We start from the raw sequence: 22,476 nt of genomic DNA on the forward strand, positions 1-22,476 counted from the left end.
TATTTGTGAAATATGCTGCTAATCTATCAGCATGTACTTCTGACCCCAGCTTCAACCATGTTTTCTTCTATTATAGTCCTTGATCTATTTAACTCCCTAAACGACATTTTGGTCTGTAACCTGAAGTGAAAATGTTGTCTTTGAATCCCATTTAACTTCCCATCTATTACAGTGCATCTCCATGTCCTGGAGTCTGCTCTTCCTCTGCTTGGCAGTTTTTCTTTCTTCAACTTTTTAATATTCAAATGTCTTTTGCTTTACCTGTGTCCAGAATTTTCTTGGGTAGGTTAATTTCATCATCAAAATAAAAGCAGCAGTTGTAATTAAATGTTATATTCCCATTTTCTTTTTTTGATTCCCTGGCTCTGACTTTTCAGTTTCTTTGTTTCACGTAATTCCTTACTCTCTATTTTTCCCATGTTAGTAGTCCTCAGGTTTTTATTCCTTATTGTCATCCTAACCTCTTTTCATTCTTTTTAGCTAGTGCCTTTAGAGAAATGAGTCAGGATAATTTCTAATCCTTTTCTGCATCTTCTCTTTTCTGTCTTGACTTAACTCCTTTATTCTCCTGTTTTTCCTGTTCCTTCTGATTTTTCTCCTGGTTTCCTTGCATATCTGTTGTTGTGCCTTGTCGCTTTCTTTTCTTTTTGGTGTCTGAAATTAATTCCTCTTTTTCCTTCTAGTTCTTGTTAATAAATATGTTGGCTGCTGCTTCATGTTTAGCTACCTTGATTATTGAAACCTGTCTGCATTTTTGTTTTTCTTTCAGTCTATAGGAAGGACTTGATCAAGATATAGTCCCTTTCTTTTCCCACTGTGTTGAACTACACTTAAATCTGTTAGTTTCCTGTTGCTGCATCAAAATCTGGTCTTTGCTTCATCTTAAAGAGCATTTAGAAGCACCGTTTTATGAACATGTAGCCACATTCAGTACATATCTTACAAGTGTGCTCTGCAGTACCACTTGGTCTGCTGTTCATGTTCAATCATAGCAGCTCTGTAGGGCCATCTAGTGACAGCAGTGCATAGTTTCATAGTTTCATAGTAGCTAGAGTCGGAAGGGACCTAGGTAGATCATCCAGTCCGACCCCCTGCCTTAGCAGGAAAGAGCACCGGAGTCAGATGACCCCGGCAAGGTGCTCATCTAACTTCCTTTTAAAAATCCCCAGGCTAGGAGCCTGCACCACTTCCCCTGGAAGCTGGTTCCAGGCCCTAGCCGCCCTGACTGTGAAGTAGCGCCTCCTAATATCTAATGTAAACTTACCCTCCGCCAGTTTGTGACCGTTATTCCTGGTCACTCCTGGCAGCGCACGGGGGAACAGGGACTCCCCCAATACCTGCTGATTCCCCCTGACCAGTTTGTAGCAGGCCACAAGGTCCCCCCTTAACCTTCTCTTGTGGAGGCTAAACAGGTTCAGGTCCCGTAGCCTCTCCTCATAAGGCCTGCCCTGCTGACCCCTGATCATACGAGTGGCCCTCCTCTGAACTCTTTCCATATTGTCCACGTCCCTCTTGAAGTGTGGCGCCCAGGACTGGACGCAGTACTCCAGCTGCGGCCTGACCAGTGCCGCATAGAGGGGGAGGATCACCTCCCTGGACCTGCTCGAGATGCATCTGTGGATGCATGACAGGGTACGATTGGCCTTCTTGACTGCCTCCCCACACTGCCGGCCCATGTTCATCGTGGAGTCAATGACGACTCCAAGATCCTTTTCCGTCTCCGTGCTGGCAAGAGGGGAGTTCCCCAACCTGTAAGTGTGGTGCCGGTTCTTCCTCCCCATGTGCAACACCTTGCACTTCTCAGTGTTAAACCCCATCCTATTCTCATCCGCCCACCGTTGCAACCTGTCAAGGTCAGCTTGTAGCCTATTGCACCCTTCTAGTGCACCCACATCCCCCCACATCTTAGTGTCATCAGCAAACTTGAACAGGGTGCTTTCTACCCCCTCATCCAAGTCACTGATGAAGATGTTGAACAGTGCGGGCCCGAGGACCGAGCCCTGCGGAACCCCACTGCCCACATCCTTCCAGGTCGAGAAGAACCCATCCACTACCACCCTCTGGGTGCGGCCCTCCAACCAGTTGGCGACCCATTTGACCGTGTGGGCATCGACACCACAGTCTCCCAGCTTTTTGATGAGGACAGGGTGAGAGACAGTGTCGAAAGCCTTCCGGAAGTCCAAAAAGACTACATCCACAGCAACCCCTGCGTCTAATGATTTGGTGACCTGATAGTAAAAGGCCACCAGGTTGGTCTGACAAGACCTGCCACTGATGAACCCATGTTGGTTGCCCCTGAGCATGCATTCCCCCGCAAGGCCCTCCTGGATGTGTGCCAGGAGAATTTTTTCAAAGAGCTTACCCGGGATTGAGGTCAGACTAACTGGCCTGTAATTTCCCGGGTCCTCTTTTTTTCCCTTTTTGAAGATAGGGACCACATTGGCCCTCTTCCAGTCCTCCGGCACCTCGCCAGAGCACCACGAGTGCTCATAGAGCCGTGCCAGGGGTCCCGCAATGACCTCGGCCAGTTCCTGTAGAACCCTAGGGTGAAGATCGTCCGGACCAGCGGACTTGAACACGTCCAGCCTCTCCAGAAGTACCCTAACTAACTCCTCGCTAACCCTTGGCCCAGGCGTGTCTCTCTCGGGGCCCGAGGGGGGCCCAGCAGGGAGGTGGCTGAACTGGTCCCTACTTAGGAAGACAGAGGCAAAGAAATCGTTAAATATGTTAGCTTTGTCATCTGGCGTGATGACTAAGTTGCCCATCGTGTCCTGCAGGGGCCCCACATTACCCGGGACCCTCTTTTTACCCCCTATGTATTTGAAGAAGGACTTCTTATTGTCCTTAATCCGGGAAGCTAGTCCTATCTCCAACTCTGCCTTGGCCCTCCTGACTGCCCCCCTACATCCTCGGGCGACTGTAACATAGTCCTTCTTGGCGATGACCCCATCTCTCCATTGGGTATATGCCTCCCTTTTAGCAAGGAGACATTCCCGGATGCTCTTAGTGAGCCATGGGGGTTTATGTGCCCTCCTGCTCCCTTTGACCCTTGTTGGGATTACCTCCCTTTGGGCATGGAGGATCGTCTCCTTAAGGAGCAACCACTCACCTTTGACATCCGATTCCCTTCCCCTCTGGGTCCTCAGCGCTTCCTCAACGATCCTCCTTAGCTTGTTGAAGTCAGCCCTCCTAAAGTCTAGGGCTGTTGCCTTGCTGCAGCCCTTTGCCACCTTACGCTGGATGGTGAATTCCAGCAAGCGATGATCGCTGTCTCCCAGGTGGCCCATCACCCGCAGCCCCCTCACCAGGTCATATATGGAATAGTTAGAGCATTGGGTATGGATTACTTTAAAACAAAATGTTAGTATGATTTTAATTAATCTGGTCTTTTAATTTGTTAGCTTTTGATCTCATTAGTAGCATATCATGTTAACTTTTGATCTCGTTAGTAGCATAGCATCGATCCTAGGCAAGGTGTTTGAGAAAATTATTCTGGCACACATCCATGAGGGGCCAGCAGGGGACTGCATGCTTAGGGGCAACCAACACGGGTTCATCAGTGGCAGGTCCTGTCAGACCAACCTGGTGGGCTTTTACGATCAGACCACCAGATCATTAGATGCAGGGGTAGCACCGGACGTAGTCTTCCTGGACTTCCGGAAGGCTTTCGACACTGTCTCTCACCCCGTTCTCATTAAGAAACTGGGGGACTGCGGTGTCGACACCCACACGGGTAAATGGGTCGCAAACTGGCTGGAGGGCCGCACCCAAAGGGTGGTAGTGGATGGGTCCTTCTCAACCTGGAAGGACGTGGGCAGTGGGGTTCTGCAGGGCTCAGTCCTTGGGCCCACACTGTTCAACATCTTCATCAGTGACTTGGACCCTGTTCAGATTTGCTGATGACACTAAGATGTGGGGGGATGTGGGCACACTGGAAGTAAGCAACAAGCTACAATCAGACCTAGGCAGGTTACAGGGATGGGCAGATGAGAATAGGATGGGATTCAACACTGACAAGTGCAAAGTGATGCACCTGGGGAGGAACAACCGGCACCATACCTACAGGTTGGGGAACTCCCCTCTTGTCAGCACAGAGGCAGAAAAGGATCTGGGGGTCATCATTGACTCCAAGATGAACATGGGCCGGCAGTGTGGGGAGGCAGTCAGGAAGGCCAACCGTACCTTGTCATGCATCCACAGATGCATCTTGAGCAGGTCCAAAGAGGTGATCCTCCCCATCTATGCGGCACTGGTCAGGTCGCAGTTGGAGTACTGCGTCCAGTTCTGGGCGCCACACTTCAAGAGGGATGTGGACAGCATGGAGAGGGTCCAGAGGAGGGCCACTCGTATGATCAGGGGACAACAGGGCAGGCCCTATGAGGAGAGGCTACGGGACCTGAACCTGTTCAGCCTCCAAAGGAGAAGGCTGAGGGGGGATCTCGTGGCTTGTTACAAACTAGTCAGGGGGGATCAGCAGGTATTGGGGGAGTCCCTGTTCCCCCGAGCACTGCCAGGAATAATGGTCACAAGCTGGTAGAGGGTAGGTTTAGGTTAGATATCAGGAGGCGCTACTTCACTGTGTGGGTGGCTAGGATCTGGAACCAACTTCCAAGAGAAGTGGTGCAGGCTCCTACCCTGGGAGTTTTTAAGAGGAGGTTAGATGTACACCTTGCTGGGGTCATTTGACCCCAGTACTCTTTCCTGCCATGGCAGGGGGTCGGACTAGATGATCTACTCAGGTCCCTTCCAACCCTAGAAACTATGAAACTATGTTGACAATATCAATGTTCGTAAGTTCTGCTTTTTAATACTAAAAAAATGCTCTATAATGAGGACTTGTAGAGTTTCCCTGAAACCTCAATTGCTCAGCCATGCCTCTTTCCTTCAAGGATTCAAGTTTATCAGTATAACAGAGTTTAGTGTTTAGGAAATGATATGAGGAAGGAATTGAGCATTTAGGGCACAGCATGTCTGAGATTTTTTTAACCACTTATACTTGTACAAGTGGGACCAAGAGATTTTGGAACAAGCTAACAAAAGTGGTATGCATGCAATTTTCTAAAGAAGAGCACTTTTTTTTCCCCTTTAGGTTAATTTGTATTGCTATGAGTGGGAACTGGTGATGAAGTTAAAAATAGAGACATAAAATTTGGTAAAGGGCTGCCTTGTCCTGAGTGTGTTCTTTGCCACTCTACTTAAACTTCCCCAAGAATCTGTTTGTCCAGGCTCAGATGCTAGTTAATTTGGGAATAAAATGGCTTTGAATATGGCATTTGTTTTGTGCATGGTTCTCCCATTTGTAATTACTTGGTTTGGATGCGACAATACATGACATTTTTATAAAGCAGTAAAGCTTAGGTCCATTGCTGTCTACAGGGTCTGACTACGGTTTCTCCCTTTTATCTTCTTTAAGCTGAAGTTCCTTTGTTTCCAGGCTGCCAAACTGAGACCAGAGATGGGTTGTCTTCGTTTAGCAGTGTTGGTACACAGGTCATAAGAATATAAGTAGTGCCATACTGGGTTAGACCAGTGGTCCATCTAGCCCAGTATCCTGTCTCTGACAGTGGCATAAGTGGATGCTTTGGAGGGAAAGCATTGTGTAGACCATAGTAGGCTTTAAGCTGTTTTAATGATAGGTTAGCATAGAGTTACTTGTATCTGCTTCATCTATAGTTTGGGTATGAATCATAGAATCATAGAAAATTAGAGCTGGAAGAGACTTCAGGAGGTCACCTAGTTCAGCCCCCTACTCAAAGCGGGACCCCCCCCCCCCCAACTATATCATCCCAACTAAAGCATTGTCCACCTGGATCTCCAGTGCTGGAGATTCCACAGCCTCTCTGGATAACCTGTTCCAGTGCTTTTAATACCCTCGTAGTATGAGTTTTTCCTGATATCAAACCTCAACTTCCCTTGCTGCAACTTGAGAGCATTTCTCCTTGTTCTGTCATTTGCCACCACTGAAACAGTCTAGCTCCATCCTCTGGAAGCATCCTGTAGGTAGTTGAAAACTGCTATTATTAAATCCCCCCTCAGTCTTTTCTCCTCCCTATTAAGTAAGCCCAGTTCCCTCACTTTCTCTTGTAAGTTTTATGGGCTCCAACCCCCTAACCATTTTCATTTCCCTCTGCTGGACTCTGTCCATTTTGTCTACATGCTTTCTGTAGTAGGGGGCCCAAAACAATACAGTATTCCAGATGTAACCTCAATAGTCCTGAATAAAGGGGAAGAATTGCTTCCCTTGATATGTTGGCAACACTACTAATGTAGCCCAAGGTACTCAGAGTGGGTGCCAGCAGCGCTGGAAGGATGCTGCATCTACCCCAGATTTTGCCACAACTGAGCTCTCAGTGCTGCTGCAGCCAGCTGCCTAGCTTAGCTCAGCTCTTCCGGGTGCATGGGTGGAGGCAGGGCATTGAGCCCGGTCTGCGCCAGGAGGCCGCTGACTCCAGTACTGGCAGTGGAGCTGCAGCAAAATTTGGGATGGCTGCAGCCTCCTCTCAGTGCTGCTGGTGCCTGCTCTGAGCCTTGTCCCCTGCCAAGAAGAGCCCCACACAGACCTGGCTGCAGGCCCCCCCCCAACTGCCCTGTGCAGATCTGGGGGCTCTGCCCTTCTGGGGTGTGCGCAGTGGCTGGAGTTGCCTGCCCCCCCACTCTTAGATGTGGCTTTGCTTCTCCCACCCCATCCGGGCAGCATGTGCCCCTTCCTTCACTGTGTGAGGGTGTTGGTCTTCCCCCCACGTCCCTTCCCTCTTCCCTCCCATTCCACCACAATGGACTGATTGATCAGCTGGTGGCAGCTGTATTGGAAATTGGATCGGGATAGCCTTCTTAAATGTTGGCTATCATTAGACATTAGGGCTGGAAGAGACCTGGATCATTGAGTCCAGCCCCCTGCCCCAGGGGTAGGAAGTCAGCTGGGGTCACTAGATCCCAGCAAGAAAAATGTCCAATTGACTCTTAAAGGAATCCAGAGTAGGTGCTTGCACCACCTCTGGTGGCAATCTGTTCCATGTCTTGGGGGCTCAGACTGTAAAGAAGTTCTTCCTTATGTTCAGCTTGAAACAGTCTTGGATAAGTTTGTGACCATTTGACCTTGTCATCTCATGGGGCGCTCTGGTGAACAGGCATTCCCCCAGATGTACATCCCTTACATACTTTTAGGCAGCCACCAGGGGGATGCTGAGCCTGCACTTTTCCAGGCTGAAGAGTCCTGTAGTTCTCATCCTCTCATCATAAGGCCTGTTTTCCTGCCCTCTGATCATGTGCCATAGCTCTCCTCTGGACTTTCTCCAGCTTCTCCACATCCTTTTTAAATTGTGAAGCTCAGAAGTGGATGCAGTACTCCAGCTGCAGCCTCACTAAGGCCAAGTACAGCGGGAGTATGACATCCTGGGATTTGCTAGAGAAGCATCTATGGATACAAGCCAGAGTTTTGCTTGCTTTGCCAGCTGCAACATCATATTGGTGGCTCATATTTATCTTGTGGTCAGTAATGACCCCCAAGTCCCTTTCGGCCATGATGCTAACCTATAACTGCCAAGCCTATAAGCATGCTGCGGGTTTTTCTTCCCAAGGTAGAGTACCTTGAATTTTTTGGTGTTGAAGGCCATCGTGTTTTCTCCTCCCATTTTCCTTGGGTGTGGACACTTTTTTCCCCCAAAGTTTGGTGTCATCAGTGAATTTGGCCAGCCCGCTTCTGACACCAATGTCCACATCAGTAATGAAGATGTTGAAAAGGATAGGCCCAAAGACGGAACCTTGTCAACTACCATTCTCTGGGTCTGACCTTAAAGCCAATTCCCCAGCCAGCAGACTATGATGTAGCCAAGGTTGCAGTTGGCCTGTTTTTCTATAACACAATTGTGGAATACCAGATCGAAAGGTTTTTTAAATTTGAGATACAATGTCAATCTCTACTCCCTTGTCCAGGTGATATGTCACCTGGTCACAGAAGGAGATGAGATTGGTCAGGCAAGACCTACCTGCAACAAGCCCGTGCTGGCTATCCTTCACGAAGTTGCCTTCAGCCAGTTTGTCAAGAATGGTCTCTTTGATTTTCTCCAAGATCTTCCCAGGGATGGAGGTCAGGCTGATGGGCCTGTAGTTCCCCAGATCCACTTTCCTCCCTTGCTTGAAGATAGGCACCACATTGGCCTTCTTCCAATCCTCGGCCAGTTCGCCTGAGTGCCATGAGTTCTTGAAGATCCGTGCCAGTGGCCGAGCTATGATGCTTGGCAGCTCCTTAAGTACCCTGGGGTGTAAGCTGTCTGGGCCAGCTAACTTGAAGGTGTCCAGCCTCTCAAGGTGTTCCTTCACATGGTCAACGTTGATATGGGGTAATAGTTCTCCCTCGCCCTGGTTGTCACATACCGTATTGGGCAAGGCCGTCCCTTGGGGTTGGTGAAAAACCAACACAAACTACCTGTTGAGCAGGTTGGCTTTTTCCTGAACGTTGGTTGTCAGTTGACCCATGTGGTTTATCAGGGGTCCTGTGTTACCCTTGCTTTTCCTCTGGCTCCCCACATATCTAAAAAAGGATTTTTTATTGTCCTTGATACGTGTAGCCAGGTGGAGTTCAGTTGCAGCTTTGGCTTTCCTGGTTCACTCCCTACAGGTCTGGGCCAGTGCAGAGTACTACTTCTTTGGGGTGGATCTAGGCTTCTATCCATTATAGGCCTTTCTTTTTTAGATGCAGGAGATCCACTAGCTCCCTGCAGAGCCAAGGTGGCTGATGTGCCCTTTTGCTGCCTTTCTTCCAAGGTGGGATAGACAATGCTTGTGCTTTCAGGATTGCTTCCATGAGGAGTAACTGCTCATCCTGAACACCCCTCCCCTTTGGGTCATGGTCCCTTAGGGCCTCGCCAACAAGTCTCCTGAGCTTGTCAAATTCAGCTTTCTTGAAGTCGAGGACTTCTGCTTTGCTGACTGACTTGCTTTATGGAGGTTGGTGAAGGTGATCAGCTCATGATCACTGTCTTTCAGCTTCCCTTCGATTGTTAGGTCACTGATTAAGTCATCCCCCTTTGCCAGTACCAGGTCAAGCAGAGTACTCCTTCTTTGGGGTGGATCTAGCCTTCCATCCATTATAGGCCTTTCTTTTTAGATGCAGGAGGTCCACTAGCTCCCTGCAGAGCCAAGGTGGCTGATGTGCCCTTTTGCTACCCTTTCTCCAAGATGGGATGGTCATCCCTTGTGCGGTCAGGATTGCTCCCTTGAGGAGCAACCACTCCTCCTCTTGGACTCCTCTTTCAGTTGTCATGGTCCCTTAGGGCCTCAACAATGAGCCTAAGTTTTCCTGAAGTTGAGGACTTCAGTATTGCTGACTGACTTGCCAGCTTTGCAATGGATGGTAAAGGTGATCAGGTCGCGGTCACTATCACCCAGCTTTCCATCGATTCTTAGGTCACTGACTAGGTCATCCCCTTTGGTTAGTACCAGGTCCAACAACGCTTTACCTCTCATTGGCCCCTAGATGTCTTGAGTTAGGTAGAGCTCGTCCACGCATGTGCAACTGATCGGATTTGGCCGTGATCTCTTCCCATGAGATGTCTTGGTATTTGAAGTCTCCCATGACAGCCATGTACTACGAGTGTGCAGCTTCAGTCAGTTCCCTGGAGAATTCCTGGTCCAGCTCTTGTTTCTGGTTAGGAGGTCTGTAGTAGACTCCTACCATGATGTCCCCTGAGCCACATTCCCCACGTATTTTGACCCAGAGAGACTCCACTCGTCCTCCCTGGGTGTCGGTGTCAATTTGGAGAGACGTGCAGCTGTCCCTGACATAGAGAGATACACCCTCACCCCTTTTATCTGCATGATCATGCCTGTACAGGGTAAAGCCATCTATCTTTGTGGCCCAGTCATAGGTGGAGTCCCACCAGGTCTCTGTTATCCCTATGAGGTCGTAGTCTTTCTTGTTTGGCAGGAGGACCAGTTCCTCCTGTTTATTTCCCAAGCTCTTGGCACTGGTGTACAGGCAGGCAACTGTCCCATTGGGGGCCCTTGCCTTCCCTACAGATCGTTCCAGGGCTAGGGCAGGTCTGGGTTCCCTTCAGTGCCTTAGCCTGCTGGATTTACAAGGGTTGCCTCGTGGGCTAGTAGTGTCGATAATACCCCCCAGCCCCTGGCGGGCTTAGTTTAAAGCCCTGTCGAGCAGGTCAGTCAGTCTGACTGAGAAAAGCCTCCTCCCTAATGGGGTGACGTGGAGGCTGTCTCTCCCCAGAAGACCACTGCCTCTCTCACCAAAGAATGGACTGTGATCATGGAAGCCAAAGCCTTCACGATGACACGAGTGTCAGTCTTTGGTTGACTACCTCAACTCGTCTCTCCCTTCTTAGCCCATGACGCACAACTGGGAGGAGTGAGGAAAAGACCACCTGCGTCCCCCAACCCCTAAGCCATGCTCCTAGAGCCCTGTAATCTCTCAGTACCCAGCTGGGATTGCTTTGAGCAGTGTCATTCGTGCCCACATGGATAAGCATTGGGTAGTGGTAGGAGGGCTGGATAATCTTTGGGATCCTCTCTGTTATGTCTTTGATGTGGGTCCCCTGGAAGTAGCAGATCTCCTGGGTTAGGAGGTTGGGGCAGCAGATTGCCCTCTCATTCCCCCTCAGGAGGGAGTTTCCCATGATAACCACTGTATTTCATCCTAGGGAGAGTAGGGGTGGGTGATCCTTCCAGGCCTGCAGGAGCTGGTATCTCCACAAACTGTTGCAAAGCCCAGAGGGGAGGGGATCTTGGTGCGGCAGGCCTTGGGGCCCTTGATCACCTTGGTCCAACCGCCTGGCTGGACAGTACGGGAGATTCCCCAAGTCCTCCCTTGTCCTGGGAGGTGACCTTGGTCTATCCTCTGTCTGCAGGGGGTGAAGGGCCTGGCGGTAGGAGTCTGTCTCCCACTTGCCATCCCTGATGGCATGCAGTGTCTGGACTGCAGCCTGGAGCTCCTCTATCTGGCACTCCAGAGACTTCAAAGTGGAGCAAACCTTGCAAGGGGAGGTGGCCATGCTCCTGGTCCCATGAACCTGGAAACATGCCAGGCAGCTCCAGCAGCCAAGAGCCAGAGGCTCTGTTTGCGTGGAGCCTGGAACCATGGGTTCCATCGTGGTGGAGGCCTCTGAGGTGCCAGAGGGGGAGGCCGCAGACTGAGGGGACCCTCTGGGTGTGACGTGTGCCCATCCACGTTGTGCTGCTGGTAGGCCGACTAGTGATGGGACTGCCTAACCTAGGGGGCTCACTGGCAGAGCTGTGGGTCCTCCCGCTCACCCTCCTGCATTAACTCCTGCACTAACTCACATGCTGGATCCAGAAGTGCACCTGTTTGTGCGTCCTGTTTGTGAGGTCCCAGCTGCACGGCTCCCTCTGGGGCTGGGCGAAATAGGAGCCGGGGGTGGCATGACCCCCTCTGGCTCCACTCAGCTGCCTCCCTGCTGGCTATGCCCCTCCCACCATGGGCTTACCTTCAGGCAGGCTGGGGCTCATCAGGGGTCCTGGGGTCTCTCTTTGGAGGTCCCTGGGCTCACAGGGGCATAGTGGGCTTTCATCCATGTGTCTTGACAGAGTGTAGCTTCTGCCATTGCTGGCCCCTTTTTAAAGTGTGCGCATGTGCAGGTGGGCTGGCCAGTGCTGTGCTGCTCTTGGCGGGGGGGGCTAACGAGGTCCTTCCCCCACACCGAAGGAGAGGACAAGTGCGTGCCCCCCACAGCCTATCTCATGCTGGAAGCCTGGTCGCGCAGATTGCTGGGGGGCTGGGCCAAGTAGGAGCAGGGGTGGGGAGGGGCGGTTGCGTGACCCTCCTCAGCTCCACTCAGCTGCCTCAGTGCTGGCTATGTCCCTCCTCCCACAGGCCGCTGCTTACCTGTGGGCAGGCTGGGGCTTGTTAGGGGTCCTGGGGTCTCTCTTTGGGGGTCCCTGGGCTCATGGAGGCACAGTGGGCTTTCATCCATGTGTCTCACGCCAGAGCCGGGACCCGAGTGAACATTCCTTGGTTTCCACAGTATGATAGGAAGAAACCTTTTTTGTGGGTTTTAAAAGCAGGATATTCTGTTACGACTATAATGAGTTATTAGTTGATTGAACATGAATCTATCATCATAAAATATATTAACATTAAGGGAAGGATGACTATTTTGAAATGGTGCACATATGACAAAATGAGATGAAAGATTATAGTTAAGATATGTGTATTCTTTTTTTCAGCTGGGTTAACAATTTTGGACACGAAGGTCTTGGACTTCTGTTGGATGTACTGGAAAGACTGTTGGACAAGAAACAGTAAGATCCTAATTGATTTAGGTAATAGAAGTAGTTGAGGAAGCTGCTCTTAAGTCTTCAAGTAATGTTTCATTTTTATTTCAAGGCAAGAAACTATCGACAAAAAGAATCAGAATAAACTTATCCAGTGCTTCAAAGCATTTATGAACAACAAAGTAAGGAATGTTTTTTTCATTTTATGAGATAATGGCATATTGTTCTTTGCAAGAATGAAAAATCTGATACTGCATAGCAATATTTCCTCATATTTCTTTCATTTACTGTCCTCTGTCGAATGAGAGATACTTAAGTCCTTAGTTAGTTCATTGATTGATAACTGAATTTAGATATAATGTAGACTTTCTAGTCTTCAGCATCTAGTTCATCTGTCCTCAGTACAGTTTAAAAGGGCATTTCATTTTTTTTTAATGAATTCTGGTGGTAAGTGAAAGTAGAAGCATAAATTGCTAAGTAGCATGGTATGTTGTGGACCAAAAGTGAGTTGCTTTTTAAAAATAGTTCCATAGAACTGAAAGAAGCCTTATTTCATCCTATGCTTCCTAGCATGTGCTCTTTAGTTGTCATAAGATGCTATAAGGCTTTTCTTCCTAGCTTCTAAAAAGAACCATGGAGAAAATTATTAAAAAGTTAAGGCTGCCAATATACTTGCTTGTTTAGAGTATAGAGTAGTGGACAGACTATGTTGAGTATTAAGGTAATTTGTTACCATTGGTTATGGAAAGCATTTGGCATTTTTATGTAAGTGTTGAAGTGGCTATTAAAATGCAGTTCACAGAATTAGTTCATCTTTTGGTTGTGGAATGTTTCTTACTCAATTTGAATATTAAAAAAGATAATCAGCATACCAAAAGTACTGGGGTGAAAAATTGGGCTACTTCCAGTGAGCAGGGTTGGCAACAGATAGCCTGTGGGTCAGATCTGGGCAACAAAGAGATTTGATATGGCTTGGGAAAGTTTGATTTGCTAAGGAGGTTTGATGGCATGGAGCTGCATTGTGCCACCTATCTCTTCCTTTGCTATGCCTGCTCTTAACCTTGCTCCAGAGGAGATGGGGGTATGCACAGGCAGGTGGGTGTTCCAGGGATGGAGACTTGCAGCCCATGACTTGTGCTGTGTCTCAGAGCGTTCAAACAGAAGTGCAGCTCCCCACTGTATTTGATAATGCTTTGCGGGAAAGCATTCTGAGTTGCAACAATCCCCTGGACCAAACAGAAATGCACTGTTGGTTCTGAGGGGAGGGGAATCTAGCTGCTGGCCTGTAGCCGGTTTCCTGTAACAATATCCCCTCCTCCCTGCAAGGCTACAGAGTTTTTAGAAAGGGGGGGAGGGGAAGGGAGCAGTGGGAGCTTGTTCTAGGAGTTCCTCAGCTGGTGCTTCAGGGTGGGGTGGGTGAACTGGAGTGGGGGGGGGAAGGATGGAGGAAGGGGGGCTCCAGTACACCCAGTCTCCAGCAGGGGCTGAAAAATTGCCAGACCAAACTCCTCCTGATCTCTTTTCCCACTTCCATTCTGAAAACAGCGACAGGCTGGGCAGGCAGGGAGACAGAAGTTACAGAAAATGCTCTGTTTTGAAACATGTTCATCAGACCCCTTATGCAATGAGGGTGCTGATTTTCACCCAATTGGCTACTTTTGGAGCTGTCTGCAGCCATTCACTTGTTTGGTTACAGCTACAGACCACTTTCTGTGGCCAGATCAGGCGAAAATTGTCACTTCTGTCTGCACCCAAAGGGTGGCTGTGGCAGCAAAGGGTTGGTGACTGCTGTTGTAGAGAATTTTTTTTCCAGCTATAGCAATGGAAGGAAAAATATAAAACAACAGAAAAATGCTTGGGTTTCCAAAGCTAAGAACTTTTTTTTAAATTTGTGTAATAAATAAATAAATGCACATCAAGAGTTACCAGCCCCTGATGATTTCAGAGAAAAGTGGGTGTACTTCACAAGTTAAACTTTGTTTTTCTTTTCTCTATTTTCAACTTCTACAGTTGGTCAAGCAGTTTGAGTATAGTTTTAGCTTTGTGTAATTGTAGGAAAGGAGCATATTGCAGTTGTTGTTTTCAATTAACAACAGAACATTAATTTTCCTAATAATGAGGGAAATAGGTACATAATTAAACTTGTATTAACCAGTCTTTAAAACCTAAAGGTATTAATTGAAGGGAATACATCTGAATAATCTTTTTCAATACAATTGACTTGAAGTGGGAATTAATCAGTTTCTTTTAAAGGGTGGTTTTACTGTTCATGAAGAGTTTGTAAATAACTTGTCTGAGCTATTTTATAGGAGTTGGACATTTGGATCATTTAAGACTTTTAATTGCTCATAACAAACTGCAAAATGTTCCATTAATAATGCGTACTTTTCAGTTATATGCTAAGTGTAGCAATCTTTTACCATTACTTAGCTTTATTGCTGTTACTTAATGCACTATTCTGTATTTTTAGAATATGTAATCCATTTGTGAGGAAAAATAGTGTTAAGTACATGAAGAAAAAATATGGTTTTTAAAATGGCTTGTTAAATAATATAGCTATCATTGCAAAGACATATGATCAGTTTTACTCATGTGAGTAGACCCCTTGAACTTCCGCTAAAATGCGTAATTTCTATTCATAAATGTTTGCAGGATCTGATGTTAATACAGGGGTATTGCATAGCTATGGCTCCTCTTCAGTTATACAAGTCTCTTGGACACTGTCCTTAGAAGAAGGAAAAGAATGTGATTAGAAATCTAACATTTTCTTTATCCATCTCATTTTATGGCTGATGTTTAATCCCCTTATTCTTGATTATATTTATGCCACTTTCCTTTTCCTTCTTTTCTTTTACCTTACCCTTGATTTCTGATCTTTAAACTTTTTTTTCCTGACCCCTTTTTCTTCATAGTGAATTAATGTTGCTCTATTTAGAAGTAGCTGATACTAATATAGGGATATCCAGAGTTAAATGGAAGAGCATCTTAGTTTCTTCAAGTGAAAATAACTTTAGTAAGGAACAGAAACCAAATAAAATTTCAGCATCTGTTTGTTTGTTTACAGGATGGAGGGTAATATATCAATTATAATGAAGTAAAAAAAAAGATGAAAACAGTAAAATATGAAGTAATTCAATGTAACATCAAGTAATATTTTAAACATGTTCACTATGTTAATATTAAAAGAAATGGGAAAAAAAGAATGAATGAGAAACAAACCATAAAAATTAGCTGAGGATAATGCTCATATGGTGTATGTTAAAAGAGAATAGGGAGTGGAATTTTTTTTCACGAGACATAGCAAAAGAGCATCGTGTTTACCAGGAGTGTCAAAAATCTCGCCTGTGAAAGGACCTCAACTGGCCCATTTTGATGGACCACCTGTGGGGCCAGTCTGGCCACCCTGCATGCCAGATCCAGTGCCTTCAGCACTTGTTCTGGTCAGTCTGGACTGTGCTGCTTGTGCCCAGTCTAAGGTGGGTGCCGGGTGCGTGCAAGTCTGTGGCCAGAGCAGGTACTGTGTGGGGCACAGACCCAGACTGGCAAGCTCTGTGGGCACTGCATTCAGCCTGTGATGGTGGGGGGAGGGTCAGATGAGTTGTCATTTCTAGTCACCTGTCTTGTTTGTAACAGCTGGGAAGTGACAAGAGTGTATGGCTATTAAGGGTGTGCAAAGTGGGCTGTATTCAATTTGGATTCAGATTTGGCTCGATTCGAGGGACAGTGATTTGATTCGTTGATTTCGATCACTGTCCCAATTCAATTCCACTGAATCTGAAGATTCGGAGAGCTGGCGATTTGGCCATAGACACACCTTTTAAATGCTTTTTCTACATTTGTTGAGGTACCAGGCGTGACTTGTGAATGCTGAGATTGTGAGGCAGATGGAGTGTCCCACAGGAGTGCGGGGGGGGAGGGGGCCATGCTTGGTGGCAGACCCAGAAGTGAACCAGAAGTATTTCTAGTCCACTTCCGCGTCCACTGCCAATCATGCAGGGAACCCCACCCCTGCATCTCCCCGGCTTTGCAGTCAGCCGCAGGGGGATGCCAGGTACCTCCTCAAACCCAGGATGCACCAGTTGCTGAGCCAAGGGGTGGGAGAGTGCTTCTGGTCTACTTACAGGTCTGCCACCAAGTGTGCTGGGGACCCCCCTGCACTCCCGTGGGACGCTCCATATGCCTCACCATCTCAGCATTCATGAGCCGCCTGGTACCTTGAGGTATGTAGAAAAACATTTAAATCTGTGTCTATGTCTGAATCATTGAATCTCTCCGAATTGATTCGGAGGTTTCTGATTCAGTTGGGGGAGATAAAAGGGTCTCCTGTTTCGATTCAGAGATTCAGCTACCAAATTGGACCGAATCTCTGCTGAGTCAAATCAGCAACTGAAGCTTTGCACAGCCCTAATGGCTATCCTGTCACTTTTATTTGCTATTCATTAAAGAGCTATGGTATTATAAACTCTATCCTTTTTTTTTTTAAAGGTATCTGTCATACCTAAGTTATGGAGCACTTTTTTTCTTCAAATTTTGCCTGCTTAATATTCCTTAGTGGGTGCAGTAGGGACATGAAACATTAAATGAATCAGGATATACTTAAGTCATTCTCTAGTATTACATTTAATATGCTTTGTCTACTGGAATTACAGACAGATCTTGGTAACAAGTTATGATTTGTGCTGTACCTGTTAGATGTCTGATTCATTAATATTTGTACTTTTCATTGTCAGTACAAAACTGAATGTTATAAGCAAATTAATGAATGCAGATGAGATAACACATTTGAATTAGCTGCAAAAACTGAGAGAAGGATTGTTACTAAGTGAAGGGAAATGTATTTTTGTTTCAGTGATAAAATGCCCATTGACATGAACAGTACCAGGTGTTTATTCCAAGGCTATAAACAGATGTTGCATTCATCCGCTACATTCGTCACAGGACTAGTTGTGCCATGACTTGTCCCAGAATGGACGAGTTGTGGGATTGGCATATCCATATGTGAAAGTTGACTTTGAGTGGCTGGATGCACTGCTGCTTTTCTGTCAGCAGATGGCCAGAGAGCATATTTACAAGCATAGAAAAATGGAGCTGGAATGGACTTCATGAAATTGTCTCTTTCTAGTCCTTTGCTCAAGGCAGGATCATCCCTGACATCCCACCGAATGTCTTTCTAACCTTCTTCTGAAAATCTGCATCAGAGCATGCTTTGCCCTGGTCAAGTGTCTGTAGTTGCCCCTGACTCTTTTAAGTCTGAGCAAAGTGCCCACTGGATATGCAAATTGTGAGTGGCAGATTTTTTGTGGAAGGGATTTGGGTGTGATTTCACTGCACAGCTAATGCCCCTAAATGTAGGAAAAGAGCTGTCTTCGGTACTGAGACCATTTTTAGCCATTGGTTTGGATTAGGAAAAATGCTGTAGAACTTCATTCAGGTATGTATACGGCTTTTTATTTTACCATTCCTGAAACTGATAACAGTTGTCTTGTAGAGAAAGATTATTCTTCAAAACACTTAATTGTTCCATAAGCAGTCTGAAACTTATGCTGAAACGATTTTCATATTGAGACAAAAGTACTCTAAAACTAGTTTTTGAGTTGTGTTAGGCACTTAAATTGAGGAAGATATAACCTTTCACTAAGCGTTTATTGTTTGTTTCTTTTTAAGTATGGATTGCAAAGGATTCTAGGAGATGATAGAAGCCTTTTGTTACTAGCAAGAGCAATTGATCCAAAGCAGCCAAACATGATGACAGAAACAGTAAAGATACTTTCTGCTATTTGTATTGTTGGAGAAGAAAATGTGTAAGTAATATGTTGAAGAGATGCTAACCCCACATTCTTGAGGTATTTGGGAATGAGAAATGTTTTGCTTGTCAGTGAATGACAACTATTTAGTTTACTTTTGCATGCTGCCGGCTATTTTGTGCACTTCAGATCCTTTTCTGGTGACTTAATAGAACAAACTGGTGGCTATTGATAAGATATTATAAATTATTCACTTATCTGTGTATTTTTGGTATAATTTTCTTCTTAGGCTTTTATTGAGAAGAAATCAGTTACCTATTTAAATAAAGAAAACTGTTTTGTTTGGAATAATTTCTATATTGAACTATCCTTCAAGTTACACTGTTGACATTTGTCACATTTACACAAAAAACAGTGTTCCTTACTATGATACAGAGTTTAAATCAGTTTTTTATAGTCCACTTTTGATAGTATCCAGAATGAGACCTGTTTGAGCCTAATGTTTGTTGCTTCGAAACTCAAGTTAAATACATATTGAAGATGGCAGCACATTGTTTACAAATGGAAATGTGGATAATCTGAATATACTTCCAGTCTTAAAGTGGCTGTGGATGATAAAGAGAGAGTATTAGGCTTGTGGAAAGTATTTCAATTTTGGAGCAATTGTCAGACAATCTAAGAAAAAATTAAGATGCATGGATATATATGGGTCAAACCACTATGTCTTTGTATAAGAACAAATTTTACTTTGGTAATCTGTTTAAATTCTCTGTTTTTAGAAATTGAGAATTTAGATAATGGTAACAAATTTACATCATTTATTTGTTACTTTCCTATTCTATATGTAAGCTTCCACATCAAATAACTACCTTCTCTCAGGGCCTTTGTTTTGTTAACTAAAGATGGGCTATTGAATCACGGAATAACAATATAGCTAATAACCTATCAAGAGTTAGTGCTCATGTTCTGCCAAAGATGGAAGTAATATCTAAATGTCAAAGGTTGCAAAATTAGGTGGTATTTTTCTTTAATTTGGAGAACAGGGGGCAGGAAAGGAAGAAATTATGAATGCCTAAGAGTTATTCCTTTTGATTGAAATATGTATGTTTTGGTTTCCCAGCATTTTAAGTCATTTAGGCTGCTTGCAGATGCTCAACCTCCCCTGCTCCCCCCCGCCCCCCCTAAATTTTATCGGAAGAAATACCGTGTTACTTCGACTCGGCTCTAGCATCTGTATAGTTCGGGCACTTCAGCAGGGCTTTTTGGCGCTTTTATCTAATAGCTAAATGAACTATATCTAAAAGTGCCAAACCCTAACCCCCACTAAAGCATCTGATCTTTACAGACGTCGGATGAGCCAGTCCAACTAAGGCAGGGCCTCTTCTGGGCACGTGCAGGGCTCGGTGTGGGAGCATGCAGAGTTTAAAGTAAAGCGCTGTTTTTGAATGTCTGCAAGCAGTCTCTGCTCCTTGTGACTTTTTTTTTCTTTTTTGCTTTGGGTTTTGTTTGTTCGTTCGGTATCTCAAGTGGGGGGAAAATAGTTTACAATTTATGTTATTTTTTCCAGCAATCAGAAGGAAAAGCTTATAAGGTGGTTAAGGATGCTTTAGAACTGTGCATGAATTGATCTTTCTCATTTCTCCCTCAACACTCAGTCTTGATAAGCTTTTAGAAGCTATAACTACTGCGGCTGAGAGAAATAACCGAGAACGCTTTTCTCCAATTGTGGAAGGGTTGGAGAACCATGAAGCTTTGCAATTACAGGTATGTTTGCTTTTGTTTTGGTTATCATCTGATTGTTGGATCTCTTAAAAACAACCTGAATTGTTAAACTAAATGAGAAAACTTGGATCTGTTGCATATTGTGTTTTGTTAACATTTTGATTTTGAGAGAATTGTTTAGGTCAGCAGTTTTTTCGTAATTCTTGAATGCTGGATTGAGACTTCAAAGCAAACATTATTCTTTTAACAACTTGAGAAACCAACAGCTAGCTTAATTGTTTGAATATCCTGTCATTGACATATGCATTATATTTATCAAATGACTGTTTAATGATATTACCAAATGCTTTTTATGTACTACAGTTAGTCTTAATGATGCTAAAAGGGAAGTTCCTGTTAAAGGCTTTTATTATTACCTCCTTGATCCAGATACCTGCACTTGAGCAAAGGTACAACTACAAGACTCATTAACTTGTTACTGACAAAAATGTTCTTTGCTTGTATTAACACAAGCCATTAAGCTAGAATTTCTTCTGGCGAAAACAATCATAGCAGATGGCATCTTTTCTCTCTCTTAATTTCTGATTGGACATGTACTTTGGCTTGTTCAGTCATGTCATAGTTGTAAGATAATGAGTCATTCAAGCAGACACAATGATGATGCAGTTATAGGCATATACAGTATTTGGAACCTCTGCCAGCTTGCTGCAGCTGTAGAGAAGACCATACTTTTCAAAGAACTTCATAAATAAAAATGTTAACACACTTAAGGTGTTTCAGTAAAACTAAATGGTGAATTTATTTTAAAAAATAAGGAGATTTTTAACCTGTTGCTTATTTTTTATCAAGCAGATACTGATTTTCATCTTGCTTTCCATCTTACTTTCAGTTAACATCTTTTACCAAATGTGGTTATTTCCCAGGAATCTATTTTCAGTTTTTAAATGTGTATTAGTACTTTTAACACTAGATTGTCTGCTGGTTATAAAACAAAGTCAGTCTCATGATCTTTATCAGGTTATTCGTTTTTTAAAACATGCTGCTGAAAAATAACTTCCTGGGATTTAAGCTGGGGGAGGAGGTTACTTAAAAGTTCCAATAACCTAAACCACCTGGTGTTGGAAAACATTAACTGTTACTAGATTTCAGTTTGTGTTCTAGGACTTTGCTGAATATTACAGAGACATCCTTCTTTAATAACTGTGGTATGCAGTAACGAAAAAGATTTTAAGGACAGGAAGGCTATATTGCCTTATGTAGGCCAGGTGTATATATTGAGAACTGTATCTTTAAGATTAATACTTTTTGATTACAGGTGGCTTGCATGCAGTTCATAAATGCCCTTGTCACCTCCCCTGAAGATCTTGATTTTAGGATACACTTGAGAAATGAATTTCTTCGCTGTGGATTGAAAAACATATTGCCTGTAAGTAGTCCTGCTTTATTTACTACCTAAATATAAATACTTATGCACCTTTATATTATAACAATAAAAATAAATCTGTTTGAGGCAGCTCAGTTGAATGGATTAAGAGAGGCATTGCAACAACATAAAGTAATTCGTAAGCAAAGTCCTTCCTACTATTCTGGTTATTTTTTGTGTGTGTTTTGGACCTGGTAATGTTTTAATAGTTTTATTTTATACTCGTGCAGTAAAGCACAATATGTTCAAAAAATAAAAATTGCATGTCAGGGAATAACTGGTTTGTTTGTTTTTGCACATCACAATGAAACTATCAGTAATTAATTATTACATAATAACGATGAACCCAACTAACTTCCCTTTTATTATGCATGAAAAGGTTTTCCATTTTTCAAATGAAAGTTGGTATTTTTAGTTCTGGAATCAATATAGGCCCGTTGTCCTTTTTAATTAGCTTACCACAACTTTTGAAATACTATTTTTTGTATTTGCTAAGCTGCTTCTGTAAACTTAAAACCAAAAGAACAAAATAAACAAAATGCAGGTATCAAATTAACAACTTTTTTTTTCATCCTGAAGATAATCTTATGAATGAAAGGCTTAGTGAGGCTGGGGGTTAGTGACCTTTTTAATAAACATGCATTGATGTCTAATACTCTATTTCTTATTGTGTTAAATCATGAATATAAGTTTTAGCACATGTTTGCTAGTATGAATACTTTATTATAATGGCAGTGCAGAACTATTTTGTGGTTGTCAATAAAGAGAACAGAGGATCCTAACAGTTCTTCAGCCTAATGGGAATAATTTTAGTTAGAAAGGCGAAACAGGGGCCAGCCAAATGCTTGTGACTATCTTAATATCTATAGTTCACTTTTGGTAGGTGGTTTTGGAATGATGTTGTAGGGGATCAAATGCCTGCAACAGCTCATCAAAAAACAATAGCACTTGTAAAATAAGAAATCAGTTGCGTCAGTCCTGATAGTGGAAATTTGTCTAGCTGCATAGGTGATCACTGATCAGTCTGTGATGTTTAGGATTTTTAATGCTTTCACTTTCGGCAGTGCAGATTGTATAATTAATAAGCACATACACTTCTGTGTTTACTCGAAAACAGGTACTAGGATTTAAAGTACTGAAGCTGCTGAGCTGTTTGCCACAGAGCATGCCTGAAGATAATAATATTTGCTTTACTTTTGGCAAAAGTGACAGAATACAGACCGTATGCTCAAAGGGATCAGTTTTTCAGTCTCTAGTAATTTTGATTATTTGGTGTAGTCAAGAACTTGGATCTGCAACCTCAGTTAACACACTTGAATTCAAATGATTTATTTACTTATTTTT

General features: G+C 44.4%; 1 protein-coding gene across 4 annotated transcripts in view; it reads left to right on the plus strand.

The window, feature by feature from the left end:
* Nucleotides 1–22,476, plus strand: part of DIAPH2 (diaphanous related formin 2) — a 768,551-nt gene that overhangs the window by 108,822 nt on the left and 637,253 nt on the right. For all 4 annotated transcript variants that reach the window (XM_090061442.1, XM_090061443.1, XM_090061444.1 and 1 more), the window contains 5 exons: nucleotides 12,196–12,270; nucleotides 12,356–12,425; nucleotides 17,908–18,044; nucleotides 19,643–19,751; nucleotides 21,025–21,135. In XM_090061442.1, the coding sequence (XP_089917568.1) occupies nucleotides 12,196–12,270; nucleotides 12,356–12,425; nucleotides 17,908–18,044; nucleotides 19,643–19,751; nucleotides 21,025–21,135 (502 nt within the window). The remainder of the gene's footprint in view (nucleotides 1–12,195; nucleotides 12,271–12,355; nucleotides 12,426–17,907; nucleotides 18,045–19,642; nucleotides 19,752–21,024; nucleotides 21,136–22,476) is intronic.

This window comes from Crocodylus siamensis, chromosome 8 (assembly GCF_052110815.1).
Source record: "Crocodylus siamensis isolate JL-2025a chromosome 8, ASM5211081v1, whole genome shotgun sequence".
NCBI lineage: Eukaryota > Metazoa > Chordata > Crocodylia > Crocodylidae > Crocodylus > Crocodylus siamensis.